At 30.6% G+C, this 13,480-nt stretch overlaps 1 protein-coding gene across 1 annotated transcript in view; it reads right to left on the bottom strand.

Moving 5' to 3' along the window:
* Ptr (patched domain-containing protein) overlaps window positions 1-13,480 on the bottom strand; it is a 91,917-nt gene that overhangs the window by 26,305 nt on the left and 52,132 nt on the right. Inside the window, exon 2 of the mRNA XM_088270992.1 lies at window positions 916-1,192. Within this exon, the coding sequence (XP_088127118.1) occupies window positions 916-1,192 (277 nt within the window). The remainder of the gene's footprint in view (window positions 1-915; window positions 1,193-13,480) is intronic.

Below are 13,480 nucleotides of genomic sequence, written 5' to 3'. Positions count from 1 at the left end.
CAATTTTTTTTTCTGTTTTATTTTCTTAAGTCAACAGTATATTTTCGACTTGGCAAATAATATTTTTTTCGGCATCGGTTATTAAATGTGTGTAGAAGAATGTTTTCAATCTTTCAAAGAATGTGCACGCTTTTGAAAATGAAGATTCAGGATTCATTTGCTCCTCTTCATCAATTTCGACTGCATTCAGACTACTTTCATTCTTCTTTTACCAACTTTATGTTTCACTTCCATACGTTGGGGTTGGAACCAGGACTCCAATTCTTAATATTTTTTACGAAGTAAACATAGGAGTAGTAAGAAAAAGGATGATGAACGTCAGGAGGTGGATGGGTCTTGCTGTTAAACAGCTGTTGTCAAGGTCATGATAATGCCATAATAGGGCTTAAATACAAGAAGAAGTTTACAACATTTTGAGTGTGTCTAAATACTTTTTCACAAAATCTGGATTATCTCCAATTACAGGAATTATTTTAATATTATTTGTTGACATCTCATCAAAGATGAAGAAGATTCACCAAAATGGTATTTTCCAGATAGAAGACCATAAAAATGGTATTTTCTGGCGTTTCTCATGTGTGTGATTATAATCCAGGAGTCGGACCTCACATACTAATACAAGAGTTTCTGCTTAGTAAAAATCTTCTTTACATCTCACCAATAGATGTCTCTAGTGAAGTTCTAGTGATTCAAGAACAAGATTTCTAAATTGGTTCATATATATAGAACTTCCAATAATTTGAGAAGTATGGTTGTCAATAATGGGTAGAATTGGTGAATGTTACACGTGTGTAAAGTGATCGCTTAAACCAGCCTATGACGGTCGTCAGCTCCGTAAATGCCCAGACTTCCATATTATTCTTCATCTTTGATGAGATGTCTAAAAATAATATGATAAGAAGAAGTATTTCTTACCAGGTCTCGTTATCCTTCCAACGTTGAACCGATGGGTGTAGTTGACTTTGAAGAACTCCTCGACGATGTTCCTCTCCGTCTTCCCTGCGCCGCTGACCGGGGAGAAGAGGTACTCCGGGTCGATCTCGTACTTGATCTGCTGGTAGCCCGTGATGCACAGCAGCGTCAGGAGCACCGGGATGATGAGGAAGTAGCCCGGATGCTTGCCGACCGTCAGTCCCAGCTTGTAGAAGGACCGATTCAGCGTGTTGTCCACGACGGTAATGCCGCACGTCATCTATAAAAAAACCTTATTTAATTATAATTGCCAGGTAATTGATTCTCGCATAACAAAACGTAATATTTCAATCATAAAAAAGTGCTTTAGCTATAGTTAGCACATTGCTAACCAACCTAGTCCGCCTCCGTAGTGTAATGGTCAGCATGCTCGGCTACCATACTGGAGGTCCCGGGTTCGATTTCCAGGGGGGGTCAAATAAATATTAGTGATTTTTTCACTGTAATATTCATTCAATATAACCCTGGTCTGGTATCTGAAGCGAAGGGCTGATCACCTTTCCTTCATGTGTTAATGATCAAGATTACACTGCGTTCATATGATGCAGTGCCCTATGCACCATAGGGTGCGGATAAGGGTTTAACCAACAAAAAAAATCATAAGAGTTTGAACGATCGAATTCCTATTGAGCTTTTTAGCCTTCTTTTTTAGTTCTTATACATATATAAGTACTTTTAAATTCATAAAATGACTTCATTAATTGATTCGGCTGTCACTTTGTGATAAAATCTATCCCTTTTTTTAAATTAATGTTTTACTGAGTGTTTGAAAATGATGCGGAATTCATCGAAACACGTGTCACAGTAGATTTTAAGAAAAAGTGCTATTTACTAAGTAAAACTTAAATTAAAAATCATAAAATAACATCGATATAAATAAAAAAGTAAATGTTAAATATAAATTTCACTTGGTAAATATCACTTTTGCGTGTAATCTATTGTGACACGTGTTATGACAACACCGTTTGTTTGAAAATGATGCATTCCGCATCATTTTCAAATGCACGGTGTTGTCATAAGAGAATTATGCGAGATCGAATATGTCGTTAGGTGGGGAAGATAACAAAGAAGGCAATAGTGAGGAGAATGGAACTATCTAGACTTCCCCACATTGTATTGCACGCCCAACTCCAAGGTATACGACTTCCAGGCAGAGTACCAAAGAGATGGATGGATAACTTCCCAGTTAGATAAATTAACATAAACGTGGAATTGTTTAATTGGCTTTATTATTGTTAATGTAACTATTTTTTAAAATATTTTTTTAATGTAAATCTGTACAGTCCCCGAACAAATAAAATAAATAAATACATCGCAGGAGGCAATTTTTTTGCCTAGAATTTTCACTCATGAATTACATGGAATTATAGTAACTTTAAACATAAAGAATAAATCCGCTCATGAGTAGGCATAGGCTGTGAAACTTATAAAATTGAAGCCTGAGAAGGGACATGATAAACGGTGTAGCATAAGCCGTAGCTAGATTTCAGAGTCACTTGGACGTTAGGTTATTCTAAAAAAAGGAGGCTTATCCCTCCTTAAAATAGAATTTTAGGGTGGTAGTGTTAAGAAGTTTAAAGAGAAGTTGTAAGAAAGAAAGGGTGGTTTAATAGACGGTAAGGTTTTACGCAATGATAGTAATCGGCTGTCCAAACATAAAACACAGTAAGGGACATTTTTTTGTAGTACGTTTTTTTTTTTCATTTATGTACCAAGTAGAATCTACTTAGTCCAAGAATGCAAAAAAAAGTACTACAAAAAAATGTCCCTTACTGTGTTTTGAGTTTGGACAGCCGTAATGTATCAGATGTTTATAGAAAATCATCAAATAAGACGCATCTCATAAGATATATTATTAATAAACTGCACATGCTCGATTCGATGAGCAAAATGTTTTTTTTTTTTTAACAGGGAATTTTTAAGGAAAAAAAAGTATCAGAAATATAAAATATATGAATATGATGATAACATATTATGGCACACGAAACAAATTTTATGTAATCAGATACTTTATTCTAGATAAAAGATGCGTCAGCACTAAGAATAAACATATTCTCAAAAAAATGAACTAATTTAAGTTTCTATAACATTTAATTATCATCACTTAGTAGCATACTTGTATTTGCGGAGATAAACTATCTGTGGTCAGAAGGGTCACATGAGATGATAACAAGTCATTTGATATGAGAGAAGGTCTTTGATCGCTCCTCAAATACAAGCATTACAGAACAAATAATCCAGTTTGGCTATGGTATCAATTATTGAATGTTATCATAACGAAGGACCATTTTAAAATAAAGTAAAACCTTAAGTTTTAAAACGTAGTTTTCTAGGGATGGAAAGATTGAGAAAGACAAAGAAAGGAGAGTGAATGCTGGGAACAGAGTAAATGGTGCACTGAAATCAGTTATAGCTAATAAAAACCTATCAGCGGAAGTTAAACTGGCAGTACACAACGGAGTCCTGGTTCCAACTGTAATGTATGGAAGTGAAACATGGAATTGGCAAAAGAAGGATGAAAGTAGACTGAATGCAGTCGAAATGCGATCTCTCAGAGGAATGTGCGAAGGAAGGAATGCAAAGCTGAGATAAGCATTATCGATAGAAAGGTGTGTTGAGATGGTTTGGACATGTAGAACGAATGAGTGAGGAAATAACGGTAAAATAAATTTATGAGGCAAAGGTAGTGAATGTTAGTGGGAAAAGGAGCAGAAGAACACCTAGAAAAAATGGCACGATCAGGTATGCCAAATACTTGAAAGTGGTCAGGTTAGGAGTCGTAATAATCGGCGGGTATGTATGAGGAGATAGATGCATGAACGTGGAAGAGGCGAAGAATGTTTGCAAAGACAGAGTGGTGTGGCGTTCTATTCTCTCTGCGTACCCCTGCGGAGAAGCGGCGTGATGGATAGTTAGTTAGTAAAACCTTAATATAACGGGCTAATTGGGGGAAGGGGGTGTCCGTTAAAGATGAAAGTCCGTTTTATAAAAAAAGTTTAAAGAGTATATAAACACTGTATTAAGATAAAAATAAACAATACAAAATACAAACAAAATTCTATTTATTGTCTTCGGACACTCGTCGTGAAGTGACGTTGGTGTTTGATATCGACGCGATTGTATTTGGTAATCCTGCTTTGAAAATTTAATCAAATCATATGTTTGCACGTTTGAAGTTTGCTGTTTTTGATTGATTTTTAAAAATGATTTTTTTTTAAATGATTATATAATAAAAAATAAAAAAAACCCTTATCCGCACCCAATGGTGCATAGGGCACTGCGTCATATAAACCCAGTGTTATCTTGATCGTTTACACATGAAGGAAAGGTGATCAGCCTTCCGCTTCAGGTACCAGTCCAGGATAATATTGAATAAATATTACAGTGAAAAAATCACTTATATTTATTTAATCCCTCTTGAGAATCGAACCCGGGACCTCCAGAACGGTAGCCGAGCGTGCTGACCATTACACTACGGAGGCGGACATATATTATATCCTTTTATAATATACAATAGTTGAACTCGTTATCTGACGAATATTCAATATATTATATTAAGGGCTCCGCACACTAGAAATATTATTGAAGGATGATATAAAATAAGTGATCAATACATTACAATAAAAATAATTTGAAATAATAAAACAAATCAACAGAAAACACAAAATGTACTGAAATGCATTGATGTAAGTTATACCTTATGTAGTTTTTTACAAAATTATTAGTTTACTTAATAAGAAGAATGGATTATAAAATAGTGTAATCATCATCATCTTCTAAAGGCAGCGCCTTGTTGTGTCAGCCACTTGTCTCTGTCAGTCGCCATCCTCTTGAGCTGCGAATAGGAGGAGACGTCCATGAGCCGCTTCAAATCCTGGAAGTATGAAGTTCTTGGGCGGCCTCTTGTTCGTTTTCCCAAGATTCTTCCTTCGAAGATGTTGCTAAGAAAGGTGCTATGTCTAATTGAGTGCCCTATTAGCTTGGCCTTCCTCTTCAAAATATGATTTATAAGCTCTCTTCTTTCTTTTACGTCCTGCAACACCTTTTCGTTGGACTTCCTTACGACCCATGATGTTTTGGTCATCTTCCTCCAAACCCACATCTCAAATGCTTCAAGCCGGTCTTTTTTGTACTTTTGGATGGTCCAGGTTTCACACCCATACAACAAAACACTCCAAACAAAAGCCTTTATGAATCCTAATCCTAGTGTAATACAGTACATCATTATTACATTTAAAATAATTCAGATAAAACATTCTTAACCCTTCACTGCATGACTTTTTTTGCATGACTGCATGATTGCATTGACGTTATTATTTTGGCGTTCATAGCGCGTCTTTTGGCTAAATTATGAACTATATACGTGAGTTGTGAATGTATCTAATCAGTAACAACAAAGAATGATTGCTTATATATTCAAAGGACGTTTTAAAACTTACTTTTGGGTATGTAACAAATTTGATACACTATGCAGTGAAGGGTTAAACCTATATTTTATTCATTGTTTCGGCATTCACTTTGTGGTAAGACATGATGAAATTTAAAAGAAAACACTTGTTTTTTACCACTAGACTCAAGTGGTCAAAAAAAATTATTATAAAATTTTTAAACCTCATGTAACATTTATTGGTAATTTTTTTTCCGATACTGAATGATGAGCAATAAATTTGTGTCGCCTGTTGACTTCAGACTCGTCCATATTATTGATAAACAAAACCCTTTTAATATTATTGATGAATAATATTGATAGTGCACGGGGGCATTTATAGAGAAAGTGCCTACTTAATTTGATCTTCCTCTCACTAGCTTCTCATCCTTTCACACTAATGTGTGTCACGTTGGATAATATCGTCTTAAAAATGATTCAAATGTAACGAAAACTTATAATTCATCTTCTCGAGTTACGTAACGATATGTCTGCATGGTCGTTATACTCTTCAAGCGAATAATGTCTAGTTTACTTAATGTTCCAACGTTACTTGCAGTATAAAAATCCATGGTTTATTCCATATTCATTTTAACACCAGACATCAGAAACCTTTAAAATAATTGAGTAATATTGAATTGAAAAAAATATATATTGGAGTCTCTACTTAATATGAAACATCTATCGTTCCTCTTTATATGGAAGAAGATGGAAGTCTGAGCATCCCAGAGCTTACGACCTGGCATTTGTCTGGCTTAAGCGATCACTTTATACACTTGTGTAAAGTTCAACACTCAAGTGTTAGAATAATATTTTGAAAATTTTTGAGTGTGTCCAAGCCCTTGTCCACAAATTCTGGATTTGTCTCCATATACACGAAATAACTTCAGTTATTTCAAGAACTTACCACCCATCATAGGCTAGTTTAAGTGATTACTTTATACTCATATAATTCACACCTGCTAACTTATCGCTCACTCCATTCAACAACGTCATATATCGAAAATCGTAAGTTTTCAGTTGTGTATGTTTTTGGAATGCCCAGAAAATGTACTATATCCCAGCAAAAGCGGCATATTTTTAACTTAATATTTACCCGCTACAGGGCAGAAAGTTTTGTTTTTGCATTTTGAAGAAAAGGTATTGTTGAATTATTTTTTTAAATATACTAAATATTTTTCAAATGGAGAAAAATATTCAGTTTTACCTAAAAAGATTGGTTGCACAGTAAAAAGTTCAATAAAGGGCTTGATATTTATTTTTAATATATTTAAATATATTTTAATATATTTTTAAACATTAAAAACGATCTCCTGAAAAATCAAGTTTTTTGAGATATGACGTTGTTGAAAGGAGTGAGCGATATGTGACATCTCGGCAGCATCAATGGTTGATCTGAGTTAGCTTTTTATTTGGCAGACTCTTAGTCTCTAAGGCAGTATTTAATTTTTTTTATGAAGATTATAATGTGATCAGTTATTTAATTCATGACACTTTGGGTTGTCCTATTTGATTGAGCCTATGACAAGTCGTGAGCCCTATAAATAAATACTCAGATTTCCATATACTTCTTCATCCATGTTGATATGTCGAAACTCGCATTGTGACCGTAAGTTGCCTACCCCTGCTTTATACCATAGTGCATACGGTAAAAGATCTGACCGCATTTATGACGTAACGTAGAACGACGATCTAATTTATCTGCTTGAAATCACTTTCGTTGCTATATTAGCTAAGATTTTCTATCCGCATTCTAGTTGCATGTGATATTTTCTAAATCGGGAAAAATTGTCAATATTTTCAAACACATTTTAAATTTACAATTTATTGATAAAGTTATTAAATTATGTTATGAATTATTTTAAATAAATTCATCAAACGTTATATAATGTATGTTACATATACATACGTGTGGCACAGCATATTAAGGCGGGATAATCGATATACCGCAATACAATATTCTTGAAATCTAGACGTAATTGTTTTTTTTGCTTAAAACATTGGTTTTATATTGAAAACATGAGATTTTCTACGAAATAAATATTTGCTTTTGAAAATATTTATTGAAGGGTAAGGAGTTATGAAAATTACAGAATTTATTTTTTCAATAAAATAACGTATATTGTTAAAAAAAAAAAATATATATAAATATATATATATATATATATATATATATATATATATATATATATATATATATATATATATATATATATATATATATATATATATGTATATATATATATATTAATATATATATATATATATATATATATATATATATATATATATATATATATATATATATATATATATATATATATATATATATATATATATATATATATATATATATATATATATATATATATATATATATATATATATATATATATATATATATAAGAGAAGAAGCATGAATGTTTAAGTGGCGAAGATTGTTTGCAAAGATAGATTCGTCTGGTGTTCCTTTCTCTCTGCCTACCCCTGCGGAGAACCTTGATGGTTAATTAGTTTTTTTTAATCCATGTATAATATTCCTGAGGTATTTATGGCAATCCATTCTAGTGAGTGAGAAGTTTAAAAATAATTAAGAAAGAATTATGTTTTCTTTCTATTCACTACGCAGCCATACAATGATAAATATTATATGTTTACATATAATGAAAAAAAAAATGTTTTGATAATTCTAGTCGTAAACAGATAGCGAATGGTTAGAGCCTACCTCAAACCGGATTGCGAACAGTTTATGGCAAGCCCGGTGCAAATGGAAAACTCGATTTCGTTTCCAGGTCAATTGCTGACCACCTTACTGGTGGGTGACTGACCAACACTTGATACTGACTGACTCAAACTTACTGACATATCGTCGCTCCCCTGGCGAACTGTCGTATCTGCATTTGAACGTTTCATATGCTTGATATGATATGATACGAATGTTTCATATGCTTGGCGACATTTCATTTTTTTACTACATATGTCTTAAAATCGAGTTTTAAAAATCTTCAATATATTCATTAATGGATCAGTTGTCACCTTGTTTTAATATTTACATTTATATAAACTGGCGTCACAGGTTCGATTACCACCAATTGCGAAAGGAATTCAAGAAATACTTATTTTCAATTGGTCTGGGTATTTGTGATATATATATATATATATATATATATATATATATATATATATATATATATATATATATATATATATATATATATATATATATATGTAATAAAATAACTAGGTACCTACCTATACATTTTATTAAGTACTTACAAATAGTACCTACACAAAACAGTTCCAGCTCACAATAAAACAAAAGACTTCCGATAATATTATTAACTGTCAGAATCAAATAGATAGATAGATAGATAGATAGATAGATAGATATAAAATTATTATAAAGATAAATTAAGAATAAACTTTAATTACAAAGCAACACATTGTTTATTTTATTATTATACACCCACTTTATATATTATTTACACTTAATTTTCAAAAGGAAAATATTACCACGTTATAAAACGACAATTTTGTTAAATGGAAATGGATTATGAAACATTAGATGTATTAAAACAATTACTACAATATGTTCGGAGTGAGAGAGAAAAATTAGAAGATGATCAAAGAAAACGATTAGAAGATAATCAAAGAAGACGTGGAAATCTAAGAACTAGTGATAAAATTAAAGATAAAAGTCCATGTAAGATTTGTGAAAATTTAAATAAGGGAACTCGATATCACTCTGAAGCAACGTGCTGGTTTAAAACAAAGGAGGATGATAAGATTAATAAAAATGAAGATTTACAAATTACACAGAAACAGTGCTTGAAGAATGAAAATAAAAATAATGTGAAAAAAAATTCTACAAAATATAAAATAAAATATACTCCAGAAAAGAAGAATTTCGAAGCAGATTGTGTGAGCAGGAATCCAGTATTAGAATCGAAGGAAAATGCAAATGAACAATTAAAAGTTGTAAATTTGGTTAAATTAGAAGATATTTTAAAAGATCAGAATAAAAATGAAGACATACAAATAACACAGAAACAGTGCTTGAAAAATAAAAATAAAAATAAAGTAGAAAAAACTTCTACGAAAGATAAAATCAAATATACTCCAGGAAAGAAGAATTTAGAAGTAGATTGTCTAAGCAGGAATCCAGTATTAAAATCGAATGAAAATGCAGATGAACAATTAAAAGTTATAAATTTGGTTAAATTAGAAGATACTTTAAGAGATCAGAATAAAAATGAAGGAATTCAAAAGAAAAAAACAAATGGATTAAAAAAAAACTGTGTCTACTTTAAAAGGGTCAAGAAGAAGAAAAAAAATACAAAAAAAAAGAAAGAAAAAAAGAACGGAAAAAAGAAAAAAAAAGAAAGAAAGAAAAAAAAACAAGAAAGAAAAAAAAGAAAGAAAAAAAGAAGGAAAAAAGAAAGAAAGAAAAAAAAAATATCATATCACTAAACTTATACCAGTCCATTCACTACAAGAAGATGATCCGGAGGACGAGTGAAAATTTTACTATGAATTTTCATCCCCAAGGGGGGAGATGTAATAAAATAACTAGGTACCTACCTATACATTTTATTAAGTACTTACAAATAGTACCTACACAAAACAGTTCCAGCTCACAATAAAACAAAAGACTTCCGATAATATTATTAACTGTCAGAATCAAATAGATAGATAGATAGATAGATAGATAGATAGATATAAAATTATTATAAAGATAAATTAAGAATAAACTTTAATTACAAAGCAACACATTGTTTATTTTATTATTATACACCCACTTTACATATTATTTACACTTAATTTTCAAAAGGAAAATATTACCACGTTATATATATATATATATATATATATATATATATATATATATATATATATATATATATATATATATATATATATATATATATATATATATATATATATATATATATATAAATATATATATATATATATATATATAAATATATATATATATATATATATATATATATATATATATATATAAATATATATATATATATATATATATATAAATATATATATATATATATATATATATATATATATATATATATATATATATATATCTTTCAAATCTACCTTCCCTATTCTAACTATCTTAAATGCAGACAAAACTCTTCAGGCTTATGAGTTATTTATTAAATATAATATATATATATATATATATATATATATATATATATACAGATTTTAGTTTTTAGTTAGTTTTTTAAATGAACTATATAAATATCATTCAACGATTCCATCAGCTTTCAAGATCCTTAGAGGATTACTCTTAATTCAATATTAAATTTCGCATACGGCGTTTGAAAATGATTCAGAGTGCATTGAAGTACGTATCGCAGATATGGGGTATAATTAGTATTATTTATTAAGTTAAGTAAGAGTAATATGGAGTTATATAAGAGTTTCTGCTTAATAAAAAGCTTCTTTACATCTCACCAATAGATGTCTCTAGTGAAGTTCTAGTGATTCATGAACAAGGTTTCTAAATTGGTTCATATATATAGAACTTCCAAGAATTTGAGTAGTGTGGTTGTCAATAATGGGTAGAATTGGTGAATGTTACAGTGTGTAAAGTGATCACTTAAACTAGCCTATAACGGTCGTAAGCCCCGTAAATGCCCAGACTTCCATATTCTTCTTCATCTTTGATGAGATGTCAAAAAATAATAAGTTAAGTAAATATTTTAACTCGATAACCGTTTAGCACTGAATCACACAGGAATAATTCATAAGGTGAATGAATACTGCTTGAAATTCTATGATAATAAAAGTGTTCTTATCTGAAATTTCGTTAAAAAAACAGTTACGACAGTTGGGAGAGCGATGATATAAAATAATAAAATTGTAAACAAAAAAATCTCGGTTCGTTACACATTGAGAAAGTGAACTTTGCATTTTTTTGATGAAATATTGTACTTTGAGTTGTTTTAAAATGTTTGTTTGGAATCAGTGTTATTTGCCAAACACACATATTCTTTCCCTAAGATAATCATATGTGGGTGTGGTCATTTCCACACGGGAAGATATAACGTGAGGATTTATGTCATTTTTTCATCTACCTACTCAAATGGAATTTAGTATTGGTTTACGGGTGTAAAACACGTCATAATAAAAATAGAGATGGGCAAAATAAATTGGATTAGTGCAAAAGAATTGGAAATTCAAACAACACAGCCATTTTTTGTCACGATTTTTACCATAGAAACGGTACACCCACTGCCTAGCAAAATTAGATAATTAATAAAATCAGTATATCAGTAATATCAGAATATACGAGTATATCTGCAGAATGATTCATTATGACCATTTTTTCCAGAAAGCTTTTATTAACAGATCACAATTATATCTAGTTGAACTGGCATGGTAATTTTGTTCAGTATTGTTTGACATTTCATCATGGAAAGACTTACACCGCAAAACGTTTACAAATTACTCAAAAACAATATTCTAAATTTTGTTCAGTGTTGAGACCTATTTCAGGCTCAATGGCCACGTCAATAAGCAAAATTACCGTATTTGGGATGATGAGCAACACAAAGAGACTCAGGAACTTCCATTTCTATGTCCTAAATTTAATTTTTACAAATAAAATGCTTCAAATAATGTTTGAAACAACTCATAGCAATACTATACCGATTTTTAACAAAGAAATTCTAAGATATTACACGAGAACATTATGAAACACATGTAGAGCCGATAAACAGAACTAAATTTGGAGTAAGGTCCTTGCAATATATTGCTTATACCCAAATTAACCAGCTGTTTGTTATACGAGTATATAAAATAGAATCCAGTCAAGGATCCAAAATCAATGAGCTGAAAAAATACTTTATTTAACACATTCTTATTTGTTTTTCAGTCTTGTTATGCTTACTCCCATGTCCCAAAATGAGTAATGAAAATTACTTATCGGGAATATTATATATGTGACTTATGTATGTAATTTTTTTAAATAAATAAATCGTGAAAGCCTATTCTTTTTATATTTAGTGTCGATATGGTGTTAGAACGACTGTTGTTGATATTATGTTGTACACTAAACGTTATTGCGAATTACAAATAACGTATATTTCCGCATTATTTACACATATACACATGACTTTATATTATAAATCATCTGTTTCCGTTAATATCAGTAATGATGTATTTATTCCACAGAGAACAAATCACAATAAAATGCGAAACGTCGATAGTGTAAAATTATGTATATGCGTTAATTTTATGTTCCCATTCAATAGCAAAGTGGTGATGGGTTTATTTGAAATAATATCTTGAACTCATATTATAATAGCATTGGTTTATTACAAGGAGAGAGAAATAAGAGATAATACGTATTTTATTGAAAGCAAAGTTGAAGGTAAACGCAGAATAGAATAATACGTAGGTACATATTTTCTGTATATTAAAAGCATTGTTAACTTTGTGGTATGGTAATATAATACTCTCCTTATCATTCATCAAATATTCACTTTGTGTAATATTTTTTTTGCTAAGCCATATTACACAACGTAAACGATGAATGATAAGGAGAGTGTTGGAATACGTACATTTTGAGACTGATTCCAAAATAGCACTAAGTCGCTGAATACAACGACAGCAGACAACGTAATGATGTAAACCTTTAAAAAAATGCAGCATAAAGAGAAGAAGAAGAAGAGTAGAATTAAGATCGAAGTATGATCTTCTGCCTAATCATTAAATTTATATCTTCAAACTCAAAACTAAGAAAACGCAGAAACAATTTAAAACGCTTATACTTTGACATCTCAATGTAGATAATGGAAGTCTGGGTAGTTACAGAGCTAACGACCCATCATAGGCTGGTTTAAATGATTAACTTACAATCAAGGTTACACTTTACTACCCTTGATTGACAACCACAGAACTCAAATTTTTAGAGCTCATATATTATTTATCATATAATTCACACGCTGCTTTAGGTGTGAGTTATCGACAGCATCCATGGTTGATTTAGTTAAGAGTTTTTTTTATGAGCAAAGACATTTTTTTAAATGTGTGCAAGATCCTTTCCTT

Source organism: Brachycentrus maculatus, unplaced genomic scaffold, assembly GCF_059751285.1.
Source record: "Brachycentrus maculatus isolate JH-2025_06_01 unplaced genomic scaffold, ASM5975128v1 h1tg000407l, whole genome shotgun sequence".
NCBI lineage: Eukaryota > Metazoa > Arthropoda > Insecta > Trichoptera > Brachycentridae > Brachycentrus > Brachycentrus maculatus.
The sequence above is the reverse complement of the archived record's forward strand: the minus strand, read 5'-3'. Positions and strand labels throughout refer to the sequence as shown.